Consider the following 26139-nt stretch of genomic DNA (forward strand, 5'->3'; position numbering starts at 1 on the left):
TTTTACTAAACTTTCTTGAAAGAATATCTCAACTTTTTTTTTTCTTTTTTGAGCCGCGTATTTTTGAAATGAATACTACAATGTTGGACAATGAAAAGATGAATTTTCCTATGTCAACAAGTGACTTCGATGAATTTTTGAATTTGAAGTTTAGAGAAGAACAAGCGAGTTAAAACAATTCGTTCCTGCTAAATAAACCACCGTAGAAGAAGAAATCGGAAGAGAAACGCCGGAATAGAAGATGCCCGAGGACAACAGGCACAAGGACAAGAACCCCAAGGATAAGAAGCCTGAGGACAACTAAATGACTATCATTGTTACTTTGTTGTGTTTTATCTTAGTTTTTGTAAATTATGTAATTTTTGAGATAGTTATTCAGTTTCTTTTTCTTACTTTTTTTTTTTGACGCGGCCTTTTAACAATTATAAAAAAGTTTAAAGTTAAGTAGGATTTTAAGGATTTAAATTATTTAAAACCAGGCTTAAAACGTTAAAATTGAAAATTTAAAAAGAAACAATGTAATGATATTAACATCTCATTTTCGTATTTTAAAGCGGATGTTGTAAACTGTCTACGCAGATTTCGTGACGTGCTTCCAGTATTAAAAACAAACATTTTTATTATTTTAAGGAGTTAATTTCATTCCGACGAGTATATATCGGCGTTTGTCTTTCAAATACGCGTTAAAAGTGAGTTGCAAATTTATTCCGCATTATGATCTAGTTACGATTAAGTTTAACGTTTTATTCAAGTTTCGAGAATAAAGAAAACGTCTGCATCGCGGAGTTGATGTTAGTATTTATGTAACTTTACTTTTACGATTGTTGATACTTTTTATAGATTTTATTTGTGTCGTGATTTAATAGTTTCTTTCTTCAGAACTAAGAATTATTATTGAAAATAAAGTAAATTGCATTTATTTAAAGTGTGTTTTATTCATAACTTAGGAATAAGTTTGTAATTATATTAAACTAGCTCGAAATTAAAGTCCTATTTGGTTAAAGTGGAAACCACGCAGTGTCTTTTAAGAACGCTGAATCTTCTGGTTACAAATCTTTAAGCAGTCAACAGAATAAATGCACACAAACAACAATGACGATATCAATCTTAATAATTCTCATCAAGCAGAGATGATGAATGATAATGCTGAATTTTATCCGTCAAACAGCATTCAACAACAATTTAGAAAATCAAGCGAAGTTAAGCAGCTAACAAATGAAGAAGAGTTAAGAGTTTTGCAAATGCAAATAAAAAAGTTAAATAATAGATTAAAGCAGTCTAGATCACCACATTACGAACGTGCGATGCTAGAAAAACGCGAACCTTTTTACGATGATTACGAAAAAAGTAATCAAAATAATTTAAACATTTTTAGCGACACATTTAAGGCGCAAAGACTAAGTAAAAAGTTTAAAAGGTTAGACTTTGTAAGAAACCCTCGTGATATTATTAGTTTTTTCGAAGAGGAAATGTTTAATGAAAATATTTCTAGTAATACAGAAAAGTATAAATTTTTAACTGGGTTTTGGCCGAGAGAAGAGTTGTCAGACTATTATAAAATGACAGAACGAGGTGAAAGAAACTACAGTTCTTTAAGAAACTTTTTTATTAATAGGGACAATCAATTAGCTGAAATTTTAGATAAAATTCCAATTTGGAATGAGTGTACAAACTTTAATAAAATATTTGCTACAGCCGTAAGTTGGGCCAAATGTCGAGAACAGGACAGAATTAAGTTTTTTCTTGCATACTTAATGCCCTTTTCGATCAAAGATAAGATTAGGGAACATTTTGATGAAAGCTTAGAACTTTTTAAAAGAAAAGGACAAGCCATATGGAATGCTTATAAAGAAAACGCATTAATACCTAAGCAAGTTAATTACAATAGACTACAGCAGTATGAGCAAAGTCAGCATAGGGCTAAAATAAATTACCATGAGCGAGTTCGTCCTAATTATCAACAAAATTTTCATTTTAGAGATAATTGTATTAATCATAATTACAATTATCGTCAACATAACCAAGATAGAGATAGTTTTAAACCAAGAAAATCATACAATGGGAGTAGTAGTAATAATGTTAACATAGCACAGTGTTTGTCATGTCATCAACACTTACCTAGAAAAACATCTAATACAAGCAAAGAGTTTCAAACAACCAAAGAAAAAGCTCAGGTAACCAAAAACACTATAGCAGTTGGAGTAACTGGTCAAGTAGTATGGTTTAACGTTCGCAAAGGTTACGGTTTTATTCAACGTAATGATCGGAACAGCGATATTTTTGTTCATTATACAGCTATCGTCAAAAACAACCCTAACAAATTCTTAAGGTCTCTTGCACAAGGAGAAAAAGTCCAGTTTGATATTGTTGTAGGTAAAAATAACATGTCAGAAGCCGCAAACGTGACAGGTCCTAATGGTAAAACAGTTCAAGGGTCTAAGTATGCTGTAGATAAAAATTCAAACTACAATCAAAAACTTCAACAAAATATATTTAACGCAAACCATCATTCTAGTAACCTCCAACAGCAGAAAATAAAAGCTAGTAGACCTTATTATCAAGCTTTTGCTTTTACAGCAAAACAAGGTAAACTAAGGAAAGAAAAACATCGAAACCAACAGCAGAAAAATAGCAGTTACAATAAAAAATATGCTAGCGAACCAAAAAATAAAACGCCAACAGTGCAGCTTAAAAGTTATAAACAAGACTCAGGCTATTACCATTCCTCAAAAACAAAATCAGAAACCAGTGTATCAAGAAACATATTAGCTAAAGAGAAAAACAATTTGGCAGTACTAGATTCCTTTAACAAAAAAGAGATTATAACACAGAATAGAAAAAAGTCAGAATTACTATTAGCAGGTCTAAAACTTTTAACATTTATCATAAAGCCCTTTTGAAGATAAAATATAAATATTTTCGTAAAACTAACAAAACAAACTTCAGTAGTGGTAAAAAGTTGTAACTTTATTTTAAAATGAAAATCTATTTTAATATTTTCTAAAATCAGGTAATTTTTTTAAGAAGTTAAAATGAAAGAAACTATTAAGTGTATTTATTTTGTATTCTTTTCTGATAAAATTTCTGAATTGTAAAGTTTATTGCTTTTTTACTTTTAATGATGTGTTATGAAGTTTTTTATATTATAAATTACAATTTAGTAATTAAACTATTAATTAAAAGCTATCAAATAGCAATTATAAAATAGAAAAGTTTAATATGCCTATTTTTTTAAATTAAAAATTTAGTAACTACATTTTTTTCTAATTTTAAAACAAAACTAAATTACCAGATTTTTTTAGCTCGTAAAATAATCAAGTTCAAGTTTAAAGCTTTCAAATTCGACTCGTGATAAACTTTTCCTATAAATTTTGAATTTAAAAGTACTTTCAACTCCCATTTAGTTTTGACTGTTAACGATCGAATAAAAGCACTCGCTAAATTTTTCTCTTTAAAATTTCTATAATGCTTAGAAATTGCTCGTGTTGCTTTTTGAGATATTTTATACTTGAATCCTTTAAAAGTTTGTGCATGAAAATACTACTTATTGTTTTGTAAAATATTTTAAAGAAAATGTTTTCTGTTTTGTTTATTAAAGTTTGCGAGTTGAATATTAAGAACATATGTTTTCTAAGTTAAAAACAAAATTAAAGTTTTTCATGTTTTTTAAACTATTAATTTTCTTTTAATGCATCTTTAAATGCTTAATTTTTGTTTTGTTTTGTATAAAAAAATGGGTTTGAAAGTAAATACTGACAGTTTCGTTATTGTCTTGTGGCATAATAACATAGAAGTTTTTACTAAACTTTCTTGAAAGAATATCTCAACTTTTTTTTTTCTTTTTTGAGCCGCGTATTTTTGAAATGAATACTACAATGTTGGACAATGAAAAGATGAATTTTCCTATGTCAACAAGTGACTTCGATGAATTTTTGAATTTGAAGTTTAGAGAAGAACAAGCGAGTTAAAACAATTCGTTCCTGCTAAATAAACCACCGTAGAAGAAGAAATCGGAAGAGAAACGCCGGAATAGAAGATGCCCGAGGACAACAGGCACAAGGACAAGAACCCCAAGGATAAGAAGCCTGAGGACAACTAAATGACTATCATTGTTACTTTGTTGTGTTTTATCTTAGTTTTTGTAAATTATGTAATTTTTGAGATAGTTATTCAGTTTCTTTTTCTTACTTTTTTTTTTGACGCGGCCTTTTAACAATTATAAAAAAGTTTAAAGTTAAGTAGGATTTTAAGGATTTAAATTATTTAAAACCAGGCTTAAAACGTTAAAATTGAAAATTTAAAAAGAAACAATGTAATGATATTAACATCTCATTTTCGTATTTTAAAGCGGATGTTGTAAACTGTCTACGCAGATTTCGTGACGTGCTTCCAGTATTAAAAACAAACATTTTTATTATTTTAAGGAGTTAATTTCATTCCGACGAGTATATATCGGCGTTTGTCTTTCAAATACGCGTTAAAAGTGAGTTGCAAATTTATTCCGCATTATGATCTAGTTACGATTAAGTTTAACGTTTTATTCAAGTTTCGAGAATAAAGAAAACGTCTGCATCGCGGAGTTGATGTTAGTATTTATGTAACTTTACTTTTACGATTGTTGATACTTTTTATAGATTTTATTTGTGTCGTGATTTAATAGTTTCTTTCTTCAGAACTAAGAATTATTATTGAAAATAAAGTAAATTGCATTTATTTAAAGTGTGTTTTATTCATAACTTAGGAATAAGTTTGTAATTATATTAAACTAGCTCGAAATTAAAGTCCTATTTGGTTAAAGTGGAAACCACGCAGTGTCTTTTAAGAACCCTGAATCTTCTGGTTACAAATCTTTAAGCAGTCAACAGAATAAATGCACACAAACAACAATGACGATATCAATCTTAATAATTCTCATCAAGCAGAGATGATGAATGATAATGCTGAATTTTATCCGTCAAACAGCATTCAACAACAATTTAGAAAATCAAGCGAAGTTAAGCAGCTAACAAATGAAGAAGAGTTAAGAGTTTTGCAAATGCAAATAAAAAAGTTAAATAATAGATTAAAGCAGTCTAGATCACCACATTACGAACGTGCGATGCTAGAAAAACGCGAACCTTTTTACGATGATTACGAAAAAAGTAATCAAAATAATTTAAACATTTTTAGCGACACATTTAAGGCGCAAAGACTAAGTAAAAAGTTTAAAAGGTTAGACTTTGTAAGAAACCCTCGTGATATTATTAGTTTTTTCGAAGAGGAAATGTTTAATGAAAATATTTCTAGTAATACAGAAAAGTATAAATTTTTAACTGGGTTTTGGCCGAGAGAAGAGTTGTCAGACTATTATAAAATGACAGAACGAGGTGAAAGAAACTACAGTTCTTTAAGAAACTTTTTTATTAATAGGGACAATCAATTAGCTGAAATTTTAGATAAAATTCCAATTTGGAATGAGTGTACAAACTTTAATAAAATATTTGCTACAGCCGTAAGTTGGGCCAAATGTCGAGAACAGGACAGAATTAAGTTTTTTCTTGCATACTTAATGCCCTTTTCGATCAAAGATAAGATTAGGGAACATTTTGATGAAAGCTTAGAACTTTTTAAAAGAAAAGGACAAGCCATATGGAATGCTTATAAAGAAAACGCATTAATACCTAAGCAAGTTAATTACAATAGACTACAGCAGTATGAGCAAAGTCAGCATAGGGCTAAAATAAATTACCATGAGCGAGTTCGTCCTAATTATCAACAAAATTTTCATTTTAGAGATAATTGTATTAATCATAATTACAATTATCGTCAACATAACCAAGATAGAGATAGTTTTAAACCAAGAAAATCATACAATGGGAATAGTAGTAATAATGTTAACATAGCACAGTGTTTGTCATGTCATCAACACTTACCTAGAAAAACATCTAATACAAGCAAAGAGTTTCAAACAACCAAAGAAAAAGCTCAGGTAACCAAAAACACTATAGCAGTTGGAGTAACTGGTCAAGTAGTATGGTTTAACGTTCGCAAAGGTTACGGTTTTATTCAACGTAATGATCGGAACAGCGATATTTTTGTTCATTATACAGCTATCGTCAAAAACAACCCTAACAAATTCTTAAGGTCTCTTGCACAAGGAGAAAAAGTCCAGTTTGATATTGTTGTAGGTAAAAATAACATGTCAGAAGCCGCAAACGTGACAGGTCCTAATGGTAAAACAGTTCAAGGGTCTAAGTATGCTGTAGATAAAAATTCAAACTACAATCAAAAACTTCAACAAAATATATTTAACGCAAACCATCATTCTAGTAACCTCCAACAGCAGAAAATAAAAGCTAGTAGACCTTATTATCAAGCTTTTGCTTTTACAGCAAAACAAGGTAAACTAAGGAAAGAAAAACATCGAAACCAACAGCAGAAAAATAGCAGTTACAATAAAAAATATGCTAGCGAACCAAAAAATAAAACGCCAACAGTGCAGCTTAAAAGTTATAAACAAGACTCAGGCTATTACCATTCCTCAAAAACAAAATCAGAAACCAGTGTATCAAGAAACATATTAGCTAAAGAGAAAAACAATTTGGCAGTACTAGATTCCTTTAACAAAAAAGAGATTATAACACAGAATAGAAAAAAGTCAGAATTACTATTAGCAGGTCTAAAACTTTTAACATTTATCATAAAGCCCTTTTGAAGATAAAATATAAATATTTTCGTAAAACTAACAAAACAAACTTCAGTAGTGGTAAAAAGTTGTAACTTTATTTTAAAATGAAAATCTATTTTAATATTTTCTAAAATCAGGTAATTTTTTTAAGAAGTTAAAATGAAAGAAACTATTAAGTGTATTTATTTTGTATTCTTTTCTGATAAAATTTCTGAATTGTAAAGTTTATTGCTTTTTTACTTTTAATGATGTGTTATGAAGTTTTTTATATTATAAATTACAATTTAGTAATTAAACTATTAATTAAAAGCTATCAAATAGCAATTATAAAATAGAAAAGTTTAATATGCCTATTTTTTTAAATTAAAAATTTAGTAACTACATTTTTTTCTAATTTTAAAACAAAACTAAATTACCAGATTTTTTTAGCTCGTAAAATAATCAAGTTCAAGTTTAAAGCTTTCAAATTCGACTCGTGATAAACTTTTCCTATAAATTTTGAATTTAAAAGTACTTTCAACTCCCATTTAGTTTTGACTGTTAACGATCGAATAAAAGCACTCGCTAAATTTTTCTCTTTAAAATTTCTATAATGCTTAGAAATTGCTCGTGTTGCTTTTTGAGATATTTTATACTTGAATCCTTTAAAAGTTTGTGCATGAAAATACTACTTATTGTTTTGTAAAATATTTTAAAGAAAATGTTTTCTGTTTTGTTTATTAAAGTTTGCGAGTTGAATATTAAGAACATATGTTTTCTAAGTTAAAAACAAAATTAAAGTTTTTCATGTTTTTTAAACTATTAATTTTCTTTTAATGCATCTTTAAATGCTTAATTTTTGTTTTGTTTTGTATAAAAAAATGGGTTTGAAAGTAAATACTGACAGTTTCGTTATTGTCTTGTGGCATAATAACATAGAAGTTTTTACTAAACTTTCTTGAAAGAATATCTCAACTTTTTTTTTTCTTTTTTGAGCCGCGTATTTTTGAAATGAATACTACAATGTTGGACAATGAAAAGATGAATTTTCCTATGTCAACAAGTGACTTCGATGAATTTTTGAATTTGAAGTTTAGAGAAGAACAAGCGAGTTAAAACAATTCGTTCCTGCTAAATAAACCACCGTAGAAGAAGAAATCGGAAGAGAAACGCCGGAATAGAAGATGCCCGAGGACAACAGGCACAAGGACAAGAACCCCAAGGATAAGAAGCCTGAGGACAACTAAATGACTATCATTGTTACTTTGTTGTGTTTTATCTTAGTTTTTGTAAATTATGTAATTTTTGAGATAGTTATTCAGTTTCTTTTTCTTACTTTTTTTTTTGACGCGGCCTTTTAACAATTATAAAAAAGTTTAAAGTTAAGTAGGATTTTAAGGATTTAAATTATTTAAAACCAGGCTTAAAACGTTAAAATTGAAAATTTAAAAAGAAACAATGTAATGATATTAACATCTCATTTTCGTATTTTAAAGCGGATGTTGTAAACTGTCTACGCAGATTTCGTGACGTGCTTCCAGTATTAAAAACAAACATTTTTATTATTTTAAGGAGTTAATTTCATTCCGACGAGTATATATCGGCGTTTGTCTTTCAAATACGCGTTAAAAGTGAGTTGCAAATTTATTCCGCATTATGATCTAGTTACGATTAAGTTTAACGTTTTATTCAAGTTTCGAGAATAAAGAAAACGTCTGCATCGCGGAGTTGATGTTAGTATTTATGTAACTTTACTTTTACGATTGTTGATACTTTTTATAGATTTTATTTGTGTCGTGATTTAATAGTTTCTTTCTTCAGAACTAAGAATTATTATTGAAAATAAAGTAAATTGCATTTATTTAAAGTGTGTTTTATTCATAACTTAGGAATAAGTTTGTAATTATATTAAACTAGCTCGAAATTAAAGTCCTATTTGGTTAAAGTGGAAACCACGCAGTGTCTTTTAAGAACGCTGAATCTTCTGGTTACAAATCTTTAAGCAGTCAACAGAATAAATGCACACAAACAACAATGACGATATCAATCTTAATAATTCTCATCAAGCAGAGATGATGAATGATAATGCTGAATTTTATCCGTCAAACAGCATTCAACAACAATTTAGAAAATCAAGCGAAGTTAAGCAGCTAACAAATGAAGAAGAGTTAAGAGTTTTGCAAATGCAAATAAAAAAGTTAAATAATAGATTAAAGCAGTCTAGATCACCACATTACGAACGTGCGATGCTAGAAAAACGCGAACCTTTTTACGATGATTACGAAAAAAGTAATCAAAATAATTTAAACATTTTTAGCGACACATTTAAGGCGCAAAGACTAAGTAAAAAGTTTAAAAGGTTAGACTTTGTAAGAAACCCTCGTGATATTATTAGTTTTTTCGAAGAGGAAATGTTTAATGAAAATATTTCTAGTAATACAGAAAAGTATAAATTTTTAACTGGGTTTTGGCCGAGAGAAGAGTTGTCAGACTATTATAAAATGACAGAACGAGGTGAAAGAAACTACAGTTCTTTAAGAAACTTTTTTATTAATAGGGACAATCAATTAGCTGAAATTTTAGATAAAATTCCAATTTGGAATGAGTGTACAAACTTTAATAAAATATTTGCTACAGCCGTAAGTTGGGCCAAATGTCGAGAACAGGACAGAATTAAGTTTTTTCTTGCATACTTAATGCCCTTTTCGATCAAAGATAAGATTAGGGAACATTTTGATGAAAGCTTAGAACTTTTTAAAAGAAAAGGACAAGCCATATGGAATGCTTATAAAGAAAACGCATTAATACCTAAGCAAGTTAATTACAATAGACTACAGCAGTATGAGCAAAGTCAGCATAGGGCTAAAATAAATTACCATGAGCGAGTTCGTCCTAATTATCAACAAAATTTTCATTTTAGAGATAATTGTATTAATCATAATTACAATTATCGTCAACATAACCAAGATAGAGATAGTTTTAAACCAAGAAAATCATACAATGGGAGTAGTAGTAATAATGTTAACATAGCACAGTGTTTGTCATGTCATCAACACTTACCTAGAAAAACATCTAATACAAGCAAAGAGTTTCAAACAACCAAAGAAAAAGCTCAGGTAACCAAAAACACTATAGCAGTTGGAGTAACTGGTCAAGTAGTATGGTTTAACGTTCGCAAAGGTTACGGTTTTATTCAACGTAATGATCGGAACAGCGATATTTTTGTTCATTATACAGCTATCGTCAAAAACAACCCTAACAAATTCTTAAGGTCTCTTGCACAAGGAGAAAAAGTCCAGTTTGATATTGTTGTAGGTAAAAATAACATGTCAGAAGCCGCAAACGTGACAGGTCCTAATGGTAAAACAGTTCAAGGGTCTAAGTATGCTGTAGATAAAAATTCAAACTACAATCAAAAACTTCAACAAAATATATTTAACGCAAACCATCATTCTAGTAACCTCCAACAGCAGAAAATAAAAGCTAGTAGACCTTATTATCAAGCTTTTGCTTTTACAGCAAAACAAGGTAAACTAAGGAAAGAAAAACATCGAAACCAACAGCAGAAAAATAGCAGTTACAATAAAAAATATGCTAGCGAACCAAAAAATAAAACGCCAACAGTGCAGCTTAAAAGTTATAAACAAGACTCAGGCTATTACCATTCCTCAAAAACAAAATCAGAAACCAGTGTATCAAGAAACATATTAGCTAAAGAGAAAAACAATTTGGCAGTACTAGATTCCTTTAACAAAAAAGAGATTATAACACAGAATAGAAAAAAGTCAGAATTACTATTAGCAGGTCTAAAACTTTTAACATTTATCATAAAGCCCTTTTGAAGATAAAATATAAATATTTTCGTAAAACTAACAAAACAAACTTCAGTAGTGGTAAAAAGTTGTAACTTTATTTTAAAATGAAAATCTATTTTAATATTTTCTAAAATCAGGTAATTTTTTTAAGAAGTTAAAATGAAAGAAACTATTAAGTGTATTTATTTTGTATTCTTTTCTGATAAAATTTCTGAATTGTAAAGTTTATTGCTTTTTTACTTTTAATGATGTGTTATGAAGTTTTTTATATTATAAATTACAATTTAGTAATTAAACTATTAATTAAAAGCTATCAAATAGCAATTATAAAATAGAAAAGTTTAATATGCCTATTTTTTTAAATTAAAAATTTAGTAACTACATTTTTTTCTAATTTTAAAACAAAACTAAATTACCAGATTTTTTTAGCTCGTAAAATAATCAAGTTCAAGTTTAAAGCTTTCAAATTCGACTCGTGATAAACTTTTCCTATAAATTTTGAATTTAAAAGTACTTTCAACTCCCATTTAGTTTTGACTGTTAACGATCGAATAAAAGCACTCGCTAAATTTTTCTCTTTAAAATTTCTATAATGCTTAGAAATTGCTCGTGTTGCTTTTTGAGATATTTTATACTTGAATCCTTTAAAAGTTTGTGCATGAAAATACTACTTATTGTTTTGTAAAATATTTTAAAGAAAATGTTTTCTGTTTTGTTTATTAAAGTTTGCGAGTTGAATATTAAGAACATATGTTTTCTAAGTTAAAAACAAAATTAAAGTTTTTCATGTTTTTTAAACTATTAATTTTCTTTTAATGCATCTTTAAATGCTTAATTTTTGTTTTGTTTTGTATAAAAAAATGGGTTTGAAAGTAAATACTGACAGTTTCGTTATTGTCTTGTGGCATAATAACATAGAAGTTTTTACTAAACTTTCTTGAAAGAATATCTCAACTTTTTTTTTTCTTTTTTGAGCCGCGTATTTTTGAAATGAATACTACAATGTTGGACAATGAAAAGATGAATTTTCCTATGTCAACAAGTGACTTCGATGAATTTTTGAATTTGAAGTTTAGAGAAGAACAAGCGAGTTAAAACAATTCGTTCCTGCTAAATAAACCACCGTAGAAGAAGAAATCGGAAGAGAAACGCCGGAATAGAAGATGCCCGAGGACAACAGGCACAAGGACAAGAACCCCAAGGATAAGAAGCCTGAGGACAACTAAATGACTATCATTGTTACTTTGTTGTGTTTTATCTTAGTTTTTGTAAATTATGTAATTTTTGAGATAGTTATTCAGTTTCTTTTTCTTACTTTTTTTTTTGACGCGGCCTTTTAACAATTATAAAAAAGTTTAAAGTTAAGTAGGATTTTAAGGATTTAAATTATTTAAAACCAGGCTTAAAACGTTAAAATTGAAAATTTAAAAAGAAACAATGTAATGATATTAACATCTCATTTTCGTATTTTAAAGCGGATGTTGTAAACTGTCTACGCAGATTTCGTGACGTGCTTCCAGTATTAAAAACAAACATTTTTATTATTTTAAGGAGTTAATTTCATTCCGACGAGTATATATCGGCGTTTGTCTTTCAAATACGCGTTAAAAGTGAGTTGCAAATTTATTCCGCATTATGATCTAGTTACGATTAAGTTTAACGTTTTATTCAAGTTTCGAGAATAAAGAAAACGTCTGCATCGCGGAGTTGATGTTAGTATTTATGTAACTTTACTTTTACGATTGTTGATACTTTTTATAGATTTTATTTGTGTCGTGATTTAATAGTTTCTTTCTTCAGAACTAAGAATTATTATTGAAAATAAAGTAAATTGCATTTATTTAAAGTGTGTTTTATTCATAACTTAGGAATAAGTTTGTAACTATATTAAACTAGCTAGAAAGTAAAGTCCTAATTGGTTAAAACTGTATAAAACTATTCGTTTAACTTTAGAAAATAATTATTATATATTATAACTTTTACTAGCAACTTAAAAAGGACTTGGTCATTTGAAACCCTAGGTAGATTAAAAACTTCTACAATTCTTTTTGTGCAAAAAAAAAAAAACGAGTGGCATCTTTTAAAATTTAAGACGAACTTTCTATAAGAAATAAATAGTCATTCACATGGAGAAAATTAGAAAATTTTGACTCTCTTGAGGTAGCTTTTAAAGTAATTTTTGATAAAAACAAAGACCTTTCGTCTTTCGACGAAAAGTCTTTTAAAAAAAAATAGGGAAAAAATGAAAAAAAAAATGGCGCAAAAAAGCCCCCGACGAGCCGCCGCGGCGGCTCGTCGGGGGCTTTTTTGCGCCATTTTTTTTTTCATTTTTTCCCTATTTCTCTACCAACCGTTCCTTCAACTTCACAATTTTTTTCTCAATCCACAAAATTTCGAAAAAGCAGCCCTCCCGTTGACTTTTATTTGTTTTTTCGAAGCTCTTGCTTCCCTTTCAAAACATTTCGCTTCTACTCACCTCTGACTTTTAAAGCGACTATGAGACTGAGCCGCTTATTACATGTTACAATTTGAGTGCTTCGCCTTCGCATTTTCTGTCGTACCCGGCCGAAGCTTCACCTCTAGAAATGCTTTAGTTAATATCACTCAAACGTACTTTTAACTGGGCTGAATCATGTCAGAGCTCGTTCATATACTGCTATGCCTTCTGAGAGAGCGGCTTCTTTGCTCAACGGCTTGCTTAGGACGGCACGTGCCTTACTCTTCGCTTTTATACGACCTTTAATCGCCTAGCTGCGGTCTTTCGACTCCAGCTCGAGTCGACGGCCACGTCGACTCAAGCTATATGCCTGCAAAAACACTAACACACAACCCGCCTTCACCACGCCTACCCGCTTAGACGTCTAGGGATTTATTCATTATAGCTTTACATTGTAAAATCCCTAAGCTGACTAGGTCGTCAGCTCGCTTTCTGGCACACTACAAGTGCTTCTCTTAATAGTGTAACATTAAGCATACGCGTATGATGCCGAAATGTTCGTGTTGAAAAATTTGGCTACCCCAAGAGAGTCAAACTTTTTCTTTCTTTCATAAAATTACTTGTTTACAGTATCACTTTACTTGTATGTGATGCTCTTTATATGATCATGTTTACTAACTACACTATACACATCGATAACGACACTAAGAGGTACGCATTTGCGTAAAGTACGCACTTACATTTATAATGAGTTAGTCTTTAAAGTATAGATGCGAAAGTTTTTGCTTTTTTCAAAATAATGTACAACTATATATTATCTATACTTTATAGCCAAATACAATTTTATTTTCACTTAAACAGCTATGACGTTTAAGTTGTAACAAGTATGGTTCATTTGCATTGCTAAAGGTTAAATAACATATAATGTAACACACTTGTTTTAACCAAAAAACCGTTCACTGTTGCAAGGAGTGGAGTATTAAATTCATGGTTTTTACTAAATAAATTTCCTTTACATAAACACCATTTATTGTTCTATCTATACAGTTGTTGTGCATCTATTTCTAATTCAACTGAAACTTTTTTTTATTAATTTTTACAGAAATAAACAGCCTATTAGTTTCTACTAAATGTAAGTAACAAAAGTTAAGTAAAATCACAATATGACAGATCATGTTTAATAGATAAATATATTTAGTAGTTGTCCTTTTTACATAAATATTTTAGTATTTTTTATATAATGAACGTAAAATTTCTTTGTTAAGTTCAAGGTTGACAAGAGTTATTTAAATAATTTAGTAGTTGTTACCTATATGATGTGTAATATAGTAAGATTGTACATTTCACTTTTTAAATTTAATACCAACTTAGATACACATAGCTACGAATAATTAAATGTTGTTAAAACTGTACTTTACAAACTAAATAAAAGTCTTGTTTAATTTATACCACCTTAAGCTTTTACTTAATACTGTTATATTTCAAGTATCTCAGTTCCTGTAAAATTGCTTGTTCTGTATTTTATATTTGCAAAAAAATATTTAAATACACTAATTAACTTACAGAGTTAAAGACCAGTTTCCAGCGTCTTGTTGCAGTTCATTACTGCTTGAGGTGAGTTTAATTTTGTCAAAATTTAATTATTTTAACATGTTTATGGTAATTGTTTTTTTTTAAATAAATTAAGACTATACACATAAACATATAACACATGAAAAGTAAATTTTTATTTTTTGAACAAGCTGATTTTTGTTACAAAGTATAGAGTTTGAGACTACCTTCTTTAATTTAAATATTGTTACTTAAACTAAATTTATTGATGTCCTATTGTAAGTTTTTAATATTTAAACTAAACTACTAGCTCAGTTTCACATTCTTCAACTTAGACTCTTTTACACAATTTTTAAGTAATTATACCATTTCATAAGTTTTAATATATTTCTTAAAGACTAATTTTTTTTTAATTATATATAACTTATTGAAAAAAAGCTGTAGAATCTTTAAACTATGACTTTAAAATATTTTAGCTTTTTAATTTTTTTCATATTACAAAACTTAAAATTAAACTTATATCAAACAAAAAACTGCATAGTTTAGGTAGTGGATATAAAAAAATTGATAAATTTTTTTTGTACAAAATAAAAACTTAATACTTGTTCACAAAGTTTAGTTAAGTTATAAGTCATAAAGAATTAAATTAAAACTATAAAATAATTGTCAATATGAGTTTATAAAAGTTTTAAAATAAGATCATCAGTTACTCAAACTTATTAACATGTTAATTTTATGATATAAATTATAAACTAAAAAAAAATCCAAGTTTAAGTAGTCTAGTTTATGTATAGCTAAAAGTATTCAATTTTTTTGTAAATAAATGGTACTGTTGGTACTCTTTTAAGCTAACTCATGCTAGTTTGTATATATATTATTTAACAAAGCCTAGAAATGATAATAATAGAAAACTGTTTTTTTTTATACTCAAAGTTTTAATTATACTATTTTCTTAAATACAATGTTTTAATAATGTTATATTTAATTTCAATATAATCAATTTTAAAATTAATTTGCAAATCAATTTTTAGCCAATAACTCAAGCTAGTTTAAATTTTTATTGAATAAAGTTGGATTTTTACTTTAAGGAGAATGATAACTTGTAGTAAATTTGCATTTCCACAAAAATAAACTTGATTTTTTTTAGTATATTTAGTATGTTATTATTAAATAGTAATATATGTCTGTACTGTTTAATATTTTTTGGAATTAGAACTGTCTTTTCTGAAAAGTTGGTTTATAATTGCATAAATTTCTACAATTTTATTTAGAATTAAATTTATTGTTACAACTTTTAATCAACTATATTTTTTTTAGTAAAAAGTTTTTAAGAATTTTGAAGAATAAACTAGACTTTTTTCAAAAGTTGTTTCAATTACAACTTCTTGCTGTAATAAAATTATTCTGTTACTTAAACTAAACTATTTTAATAACTTCAAATAATATTGCCTACAGTTATACACCAACCTACACTTTATACTTATCAAAGTTTGTACAAAGAGGAGAAAGAACATCATTTACTATACAAAATTTACACGTAGAAGATGTAAACGTGAAAGCCTCATTGGTTTCATCTGGGGGTGATATTGATTTTACTACTGACCCTTTTTTAGTAACAAGAGGTATAATTTGTTTTTATTATATATACAGTTGTTTAAGAGATATGTTCATGTGCACTTTTCAAAAAAAAAGCTAACACTTTCTATAAACTTGCTTTGATTCTCAAATTAAACAAAAACCTCTTTTTTTAAGAGTTAATTTATATTATGAAAAATTTTAAGAAGCAAAAACTTAAAAAGACTCTTATACAGTTTTTAGAAAGAAGTAATTTTTTATAGTTAGATAAGTCTAAAGTGCACAACTCATTAGTTAGTAAAAAATCACACAGTGGGCCAGCAACTCTACAAAAATATATTTTAAAAATTTTTCTTTAAAAATTATTAGGTACAAAGTCAAGATCTTATGACATTTAGTACTTCAACTCAAAATTTATAACTCCGTTTACAACATAAGTTATGCTTGTTAGCAGAAGACAATTTGAAAAATTTTAGCATAACTCAAATTTTGATATCTTTAAAAGTCAAAAAGGAAACCTTTAAAAAATACATTAACAATTTTTTTTGATAACTCAAAGGGGTATTTAAAATTTTGTTTAATAAATTTAATTTGTGGTTTCATCATATATTTCTGATATTGAAAAAAAACATCAATTTTTTTTGTTTTTAATCAAGAAAAGTAAAAATATTATTTTTGAACGAGCTGATTTTAATAATTAAAAAAAAAAATTCAGCTAAATCAAAGATTATATATTTTTACTATTTCAGTTTTACCCAGCATGTTTTTTGAAAATACCTTATAGAATTTCTTGTATCAAAGTTTTGTTGATTGACTTCAAAGGAAAAAGTTCTGTTTCTTTATCAAAACTATATATTTGGTATCTACTAAACATTTACAAGCTGTTACAACACAAAAACTATTGAAATATAAGTTTCATTTTAGAGTTATAAATCAAGTTAAAAAAAAAAAGAATCATACAGTCAAAATTTTTTCAATAAGCACCTACTTAAAGTCAGATAGCTTTTGTTTTTTATGAGTATTGTTACTTAGTTTAAAAAATTCAATTGGTATAATCTTAATCTACATTGAATAAATATTTTTGAAAAAAAATACAATTATTGATTTTATACAAAATTTTATTTTTAAGTCTAGTTCAGCACAATTCTGGCCCATTGTGAATCACTTTTTTACAGGAAAAACTATCTGTTGAAATAAAAAAATCACATTTTTTAGGTTCTACAAAGAATATCATCTTCAGCCAAAACGTAAGCATTTTATAAATTATATTTTACTCTTTCAAATAGTTTTGTAGATACTAAAGTTAACATTAAGTATAAGTTATTTTTTATAATTGCTAAAAGCTGAAGTTTACTGAAGTTAGTAATGTATACTTATGAGATATACATAAATTTGAAATATTTATTTTTTTGAATTGTATTTAAGCTAAAAAGACACTTGCTTTACCTCAAGTTTGTAAATTTAATTTTTTTTAGCTGGTATTCAAATGAAAATTACTTTTGAGAAAGTAGAAAGAAGTCTTTTCATCTCATTCAAAAATCTCTTAAATTCAAAAATATTTGATTAAACTTCTATAAAATCTCAAACTTTGTCAAACTTTATTTTAATTAACCTTTTCAGATAGCTTTAGACTTTACTGATGCAGGTCAAACTTTTAACTTCACTGTTGAAGGAACACTGCTTGGTACAGATAATGTTGTCTTCAGTAACACAACTAGTGATCTGAGTTTGCAAGTTAAAAAAGAAAGCATTTTAATTTCAACTTCAAAAAAAAAATACCTGCCAGGACAATTAGGTCACTGTTAATAAGAAATATTAATTTTAAGTTTAATTTTTATGTGCTGTATTGTTTGTTTTATAACCTTTGGTAAATATTTTTAAAATTTTATTAATGTTGTAAATTACCTATTAATGTGTCTTTTCTTAATATGTGTATTTTATTATTAAACTTTTTTACAGTATCTTTTTTGTTACTTTATCCTAAGGGCATAAGGGTCACTTTTTCACAACTTGGTCTTATTTTATAGAGTTTTAACTAAGCTACAAATTGCTTTTTAATTACTTTTATAATTCAGTTAACTTTTGAAATATAGCTGGTAAAAGTCCGTTAGTGCAATAGGTTCCTTATGGAAGGAGAAACTAAAACTGCAAATAAGTAGAAATCACTAGAAGTCTATGTCCTTCTATGTATTTAGAGATGAATACCGCAAATTTTCAGGAAATATTCTTTGCAGTATTTAGAAAATCTGTTGTAATTAATGAAAAAATAATTAAAATACAAAATTTTTATGAACAAAAAACAAAAAAAAAGTCAATTTTTTGTTAGTTTTTGAACAAAAAAGTTCAAGTTAAAAATTTAACAATTCCTTACACTAAATTTTTAAAAACATTGCAAGGAACATTTCCTGAAAATATCTCTAAAAGCATAGGAGGAGATAAATTTTTAGTGATTTTTACTTATTTGCAATTTTAATTTATCTCTTCCATAAAAAGCCTACTGTACTCTCCAATTTTAATCTGCTATATCTCTAAAAGCATAGGAGGAGATAAATTTTTAGTGATTTTTACTTATTTGCAATTTTAATTTATCTCTTCCATAAAAAGCCTACTGTACTCTCCAATTTTAATCTGCTATATCTCAAAAATTATTTAAAGATTTATTAAGAGCAACTTGAAGATTTAAAACTCTGCAGAATAAAACCAAGTTGTGAGAAAACTGAATTCTCCCAATGCCGTTAAATACAGTTTCTAACTGTGAACTTAAATTTTCTCTTAAAAACTGCAAGTAAACTTGCACTTTTACAAAATTGAATAAGTTCCTAAAAAACCACCATGGCAATCAAAGTTACCATTCTAAATAAATTGTTAATGAAAGAAAACCACTAAAAAGGCAAAAAAACTTATCTCATAGAAAATCTTTCTGCAGTTTTTAAGCAGTCTTTTTTCAAACTTCTCCTGTTCAATCTTTATGAAATTTTAGAGATGTATTTGTTTTGTTCAAATCTTTTTAGAATCAAATATTTTTGAACATTTTTAAAATGATTTTTTTCTACTTATTAATAAGATTATATTTAGAGTTTTAATTTAAAAAAAAAGTTTTGGTTAAAAAAAATAAAATAAAATTGCCTTCTTAAAGTTGTTATAAATATTTTAAGGAAGGTTTATTCAAAACGTGAGATAATCTTAATAAGCAATATATACTTTTAGTACAGTTAGTTCTTTTCAAACTTTTACACAATTTAAAAATTCTTTAGATTCTTTTTGTTTTGATCAGTAACTAAATTTATAATATACAGTAAGTTTAGACCGTTATAAAAATATTATCTTACAGCAAAAATAATATATTTTTTGATTACTTTTATTTTTATTTGTTAATAATTTACCTCTTTGAAAATAAATAGTATTTTTTATAACTAAAATAAAATTTGGTATAATTTTATATCTTTAAATAAATTTTTAATTTTTGCATACTTTATTAAAAGTTTTATAACAACGTTAATTGGTTTAACACCTATTAACGAGAAGTAATTTACTTTTAGTTTTTCAACTATTAGTTAATCAGGTCCATAGAGCATAACAATAATCAATAAACAAAAAAAATATTTGGAGTGTAATTTAAAGTTGTGATAATATCACTTATATCATCAGATCACAAGCCCCGGACTGAGACTCTGGTTTTGTTTTTGTAGAAACTTATTAATTTGTTGCAACCGCAGAAACTTGCAGTTGTTAATCTACAAATACTGATTTTTCTTTCATTTCGTTTAACTGATTGTTTTATTACAAAATATTTAAATGATAAAAATTAAGGCTAATAGCTTGTAAGAAGTTTTATAAGCATGTGGTGTACGACTTGATAAGCAAAAGGTTCTTTTGTACACCAGGTCCTTGAACCAAACTTTTTGAGCTCCTTTTTATTGTTCAATAAACAATATATTTATTTGAATACAATTTATTTAGAATCCAAAATTGCTGACGATTTGTCTTCACAGGTTGTCTACATAAGATACGTTGACGATTGTTTGGTTATATCCAAAACAGAAATAAAATTATGCAATTTTTCAAAAATTAAACTCTTTACATGAAAAGATTTCTTTTACTAGAGAAGTCGAAGAGAACAACCAGCTGCCATTTTTAGATATATTGATTATAAAAGATAAAACAAGCTTCTTAACGAATGTCTATAGAAAAACAACTTTCACTGGGCAATACTTACACTACCAATCGTTTTGTAGTAAGAAACGAAAAGTAAACCTAATCAAAACACTATACCATAGAGCATACAGAATCTGTTCGAAAGAATTGCTTCATTCAGAGGTTGAGTGAATAAAAAATGGTTACCCACCAGATTTGATTAAGAGGGTGATAAAATCACACCACAATAACATAAATCAACCAAGGCTATTTGGACCGGAGAAGTTCCAAGCAATTTTAAAACTACCTTATATTGGAGAAAAATCACGAGTATTTGAGAGCAAAGTAAAAGACTTAACAAAAACATCTTACAATCAAGTGCTTCCAAGAGTTATGTTTCTTTCAAAATCTTTATTAAAAGTTCAGTTGAAGGACCCGATACCTGACCAAGACAAAAGTTGTATAGTGTACAAGTTTAATTGCTCTTGCGAAAAGAGCTATATCGGTCAGACCTCTAGGCACTTAAAAACCAGGATAAAAGAACATCTACCTGCTTGTGTATTGAAATTCATTGAACAAGAACCTGAAATTAAGACAATAGCAACAAAAATCGCAGCAAAAAGATCTTCAGCTGCATAACATCTAATAAATAATAGAGATTGTGCTAGGAAATATGACATATCCAGATTTAGAATAATCCATCATTGCAATAGTGTGTTTGATCTCGTGAAGTTGGAGGCTATCTCTATATTTTTGGAGAAACCAGAACTGTGTTAACAGAAGGAATTTGATTACAAAGTGTCTTTATTTAGTTAAATTAACTATTTTTTATCCGTTAGTAGTAATTGAGTTTAATTATTTATTACTTTACACTGATTATTTATTGTGGTTATTACTTTGTTAGTTTTAACTTTTTGTGTTTTTCTTTAAAAACTTTTCATAATTTTAAATTTGTTCTACTATTAAGTTCTGACAAAAAGTAGTGTAATACGTATAAACTATCACAGAGGAAAAAAAAACTTAGAGTGTTTTATTTATTTGTTTGGCATTAAATATGAATTAGCTAATAATGTTTCAAGTATTAAACAATATATTATACAAATAGTTTCTCTAGTTGCAACTGATTAACAAGTTTCTAAAAAAAAAAATAAAACAAAACCAGGGTCTCAGTTTAATAAAGGCTTATGGTCTGATGAACCAAGTGATATGATCAAAAATTTATGCCAATTTATGTTTGCTTCATGGCACATGAAAGTCCAGGAATTTGCTCTGTTAGACTTTTGCCAACAATTTCTTAGAATCTAATGAGGCATAAATAGTTTAAAAAATTTTAGTTTTATGGATCAGGTCAGGTAACATTTTGAAAAAGTTTCCAGTATATCACCAATTTAAACTGAAACAACTAAACAATTATTTTTGTCATGTATGTGTTTCCACAGTTCAGTTTAGAGCAGTAGTTCTTGATGAGGACCTGCTGCCTTCAACCACCACAGTGAAAGTGGAAGTCCGAAATCCAGACAACTTCGTGGTGATGTTGGAAGCTGGTCAGAGTTTGAACACCGGAGTTTACAGTGGAATACTGCAAACTTCGCACAATGCTCTCCATGGAGAATGGACCATTTCTGTTCAAGATGAAGTATCAGTAAGATTTTTTTTTGTGAAAATTAAATATTTAAAGCAAAAATATAACTTTGTTTTTGTTTAGTTAAGGTTCAGTTTGTTCATATGCTTTAAATAAGTTAAGTTTAGAAAAGTATGCTTAAACCTTTAAATTTTTGTAGAAACTTTTACTCTTAATACATTAGGTAAACTGAGTTACTTTTATTGGTTTGACAGCCCAAACATAGGAAAAACTTGTTAAATTGTTTATTGTAAGTCAAAGTAAATTTATATGAATAAAAAAGTCTTTGATATGTAACGACTAAAAAGTTTAGTTTTTACTGTTCATCTACCTAAAAGTAGTACTTTAAGAAAAAAGCTGTGAATATACCAACAGGGTTACAAAAAAGAAGCTACATTTGAACTGCAAAATTACAATCTCCCCAAGTTCAGTGTCAACATTCAAGCACCCTCGTACTTGCACAAAGGATCCGATTACATTTTGATAAAGTTTAATGCTAGGTTAGTTCTTCAACTAATATATATTTCTCAAAGCTTTTTTTTTAAGTTATTTGCTTACATAAAGTGTAATTAGCTTCAATTTTTTCAATAGTAAGTTTTAGCTCAGTAGCAATCAAAGTAGAAAGATGTTTGATTTCAGTGTTGATTATATTTTTAATTAAATACTTTTCAAAAGTCACTTTTTTAAGAGTTAATTAAGTAAATATATTGCATTAAAAGACCATGATGGTATAAGTCCAATTTTTTTTACAAGTTGGTATAATTTAGTAGAGTTTTTTTTTGCTGTAAGACAATTTTCACCGCTTTACATAGTTTACAGTAATATAAGTAAATAAAGGACACCGTTTAGCTAGTTTAATGGTTTTCCTAGGAACGGGTCAAACTAAAAAAGCAAGTAAATATTTTTTGACTAAAAAGTATTTTCTTGTGCAGTTTTAGTATTAATATTCTTAATTTTCAAGCTAGTCCATTGCTGATACTTTAGTCGTTTACCTACAAAAAATTTATTAATTTCGAAATGAATATTAAGTTGAGCTTTCTTAAGTCACGTTATTTTTAAAGAGCTTTAAATTTGGATATAAAAATTAACTTGATAAATTTTGTTTTATTTATATATTATTTTTATACACACATACAACTATTTAAATCTATTTGTAAAAGTTATTTTAACTATATACAACAGATATACTTATGGAAAGCCAGTAAAGGGTAAAGCAGTTTTGAAATTGCGTTTTGGTTATACATATGTTTCTTATGATAGAATGGATGGAACAGAAAGTCAATATATTAGCCAAGAATTTAATGTTAGTCTCATTGTATGTAGTTAAAGTTTTAGCTTAAGTAGTTTATTCTCAGCACTCGTTTTTAAAGGTTTTGAGATATGATATGCTTAGTGTTTAAATACAAAACAATTGAAAAACTATTCTAGATGTAAGATTTTAGAGTAAATTCATGAACAAGATCAGTTTTTTAAAACATTAGTAAACTAAGAAATGTTTTATTTTGTAAGAAACTTTTGTTTTGAATTGTTTTGTAATCAAGGAATAAAAATAATCAACTTGAACAGAATCAAATAATGAAATTGTATTGACTTTTAAACTTAAGCTCATGTACAAGTTTTCAAAAACTTTCAAAACACTCCTCAATGTTAATTTGAAAAAACTTTTACTTTTTTTTCACGCCCATCTCCCATACAGCATGTTGTTTTTCTGCAGACCTTCGCCGGCGCGCAGTCGCTCACCTTCAGAAGATCGCAGCTGGAGTCGCTGGGCTGGGAGCCCGACTCCTACTACCTGTCGCTCATCGTAGAGGTGACTGTCACCGAGAGGTTCACCGGCTTGCAGGCCACCGAAACTTCCTACGTCAGGGTTTTCCCCTCCAAAGTGAAAATGGAGCAGCTGCACGTGCCCAAGACCGCCAAGCCTGGACTGCTGTACACCGTTCATGTTTGTTTTGTTGTGCTCTTAATTTTGTATGGAATGTTTTCCGCGGTCTCTTTTTAGCAGTGATATTCAAACTTTTTTTCACAAATTACCCTTTTATGGAAGGTGATTAACAAGTTTACCTTCAAAAACTGATAATCGAGCTTCTTTTAGAAACTCAGAAATTTTCAGGCATTTGAGTTGACAAATATTGAAATTTGTTACTATTGCCATAATTTTACCGAAATTTTACTAAAATTAAGGCTACATAAACCAAATTTAAATAGAATCCTTATTCTGTAACACTTATTTAAGTATTTATTAGGAGAACATTTATCCCATAAAATAAGGGAAATGACCCCAGGTGAAGAATCGCTGCTTTTTATTGATAGTTCAGCTAGTTTGCTGTGTACGTTGTTTTTGTGTGCGTTTATACTCTTGAAGAAAAAGTTCAGTCTTTTTAGTAATTTTTGATTCAAAGCAGTTTTCGGTTAAATTCACTTTGTATAAAGCAGGGTTGCCAAAAACCTACTGTCCTGAAAAAAATTAGAATTTGACAATTTTTGTTAAAAAACCTGGAAAAATCTGGAAATTGAGAAATTAAAAAAAAACCTGGAATTTTAAACAACTTTTACATGTTAAGTAAGAAAATTTTGATATAACACAAAAAATCTATAGTATAGATAAAATATTTTGTAATAATCAAAAAATTTTTATTTAAAAACTTGTTTAAAGAAGCTGTAAGATATATTTTCAATGTTGTTATACTATTTTACACAGTTTTTTACCTTAAACTTATTTTAAACTAAAAATATACCCTAAAATGTGTAAACTTTTAAACCTAAGAAATTTTGAAAACCTGGAGAAAATTTGCAAAAAACATTAGGCAACCCTGATAAAGTCATTAGCTATACATTGCTTTCTAAGAAAAAAAGTCGATTTGAGTTCAAATTAACTATTTTCGCAAGTAGCTTGAATATCGTATTAGCACCGTTTCGGCCATAATTTTTACAAATATTGTTTTCACAGTTGAAAATGACAGAGCAGGACGGGAAATTACTCGATGAAACTGATAGAACCAGAAATCGCGTCACTCTTGAATACTATTTTGCGTTGGTTTTACATTTAATTGTTGATCTTTTTGATATTAGTTTATTTTTTGATAAATATATGTAAAACTTGTTTTAATTTTCATGCTAGTCTTATTTTTATACCTGTATTAAGTTTAAATCTCGTTTCTTATTAAAAGACTTTCAAAACCATATTAGCAAATAAAGTTGAACAACTATAGTTTATGAATAAAAAGCAAATTAAAATTTCAAAACTGACTGATTAATTTTTTAATCTACTTTTTCGTTTAAGAAAGCATTTTCGTAATTTCAATTGATTCTAAACAATTTTTTTAAAAGCACACAGGGCTTTTAACTGATAGTATCATAAAAAAGGTTTTTAAAAATCAGTAATTAAGCTAAAAATTTTCTATTAAGAAATTAACTAGGGTTTAGAAAATTGTGCACATTAAGATTATCTAACTGATGTTAAAACACAGTGAAAACCAGTATTCAAATGTGAATGATGGTGATAAGCAAATAGCAAGATATCCGGTAGATGAACAAGGAATCGTGACAATTGAGTTGCCGCTTCAAAGAGAAGATGAAAATCTAAAATGGGCTATTTTCAGGGTGAGGTCCATTTAAAAAGAATTGTTTTTAGCTGGAGGACTAGTTTGTTTTACTGGTTTTAAACTACTAGTCGAATTTTTAACTACATTGTTTTTTTACAAAGTTTAGTAAAATGATGATGATTATTTTGAACATGAAGTTCAGTAAGCTGTCTTAAATTTTTGTGCCGTGAAAATTAAAAATTTTCAAAAAATATCGGATGGTATATTTCATATGTGTTTTTATATTGGTAGATACATAAAAAGAATATTTTTTAAACTTCAATGTTGTTTTAAGTTCATCTAAAATGGGCTATTTTCAGGGTGAGGTCCATTTAAAAAGAATTGTTTTTAGCTGGAGGACTAGTTTGTTTTACTGGTTTTAAACTACTAGTCGAATTTTTAACTACATTGTTTTTTTATAAAGTTTAGTAAAATGATGATGATTATTTTGAACATGAAGTTCAGTAAGCTGTCTTAAATTTTTGTGCCGTGAAAATTAAAAATTTTCAAAAAATATCGGATGGTATATTTCATATGTGTTTTTATATTGGTAGATACATAAAAAGAATATTTTTTAAACTTCAATGTTGTTTTAAGTTCATCTAAAATGGGCTATTTTCAGGGTGAGGTCCATTTAAAAAGAATTGTTTTTAGCTGGAGGACTAGTTTGTTTTACTGGTTTTAAACTACTAGTCGAATTTTTAACTACATTGTTTTTTTACAAAGTTTAGTAAAATGATGATGATTATTTTGAACATGAAGTTCAGTAAGCTGTC

The 26139-nt window shown here is 27.8% G+C and overlaps 1 protein-coding gene across 1 annotated transcript in view; it reads left to right on the top strand.

The window, feature by feature from the left end:
* The window catches only part of LOC145833555 (CD109 antigen-like), a 53498-nt gene that overhangs the window by 18275 nt on the left and 9084 nt on the right, over positions 1–26139 (top strand). The window contains exons 6-11 of the mRNA XM_082940723.1: positions 21598–21800; positions 22155–22279; positions 22962–23082; positions 23494–23724; positions 24730–24812; positions 25250–25382. Of these exons, the coding sequence (XP_082796849.1) occupies positions 21598–21800; positions 22155–22279; positions 22962–23082; positions 23494–23724; positions 24730–24812; positions 25250–25382 (896 nt within the window). The remainder of the gene's footprint in view (positions 1–21597; positions 21801–22154; positions 22280–22961; positions 23083–23493; positions 23725–24729; positions 24813–25249; positions 25383–26139) is intronic.

Source organism: Thalia democratica, chromosome 4 (assembly GCF_965202585.1).
Source record: "Thalia democratica chromosome 4, ktThaDemo2.hap1.1, whole genome shotgun sequence".
Classification (NCBI taxonomy): Eukaryota; Metazoa; Chordata; class Thaliacea; order Salpida; family Salpidae; genus Thalia; species Thalia democratica.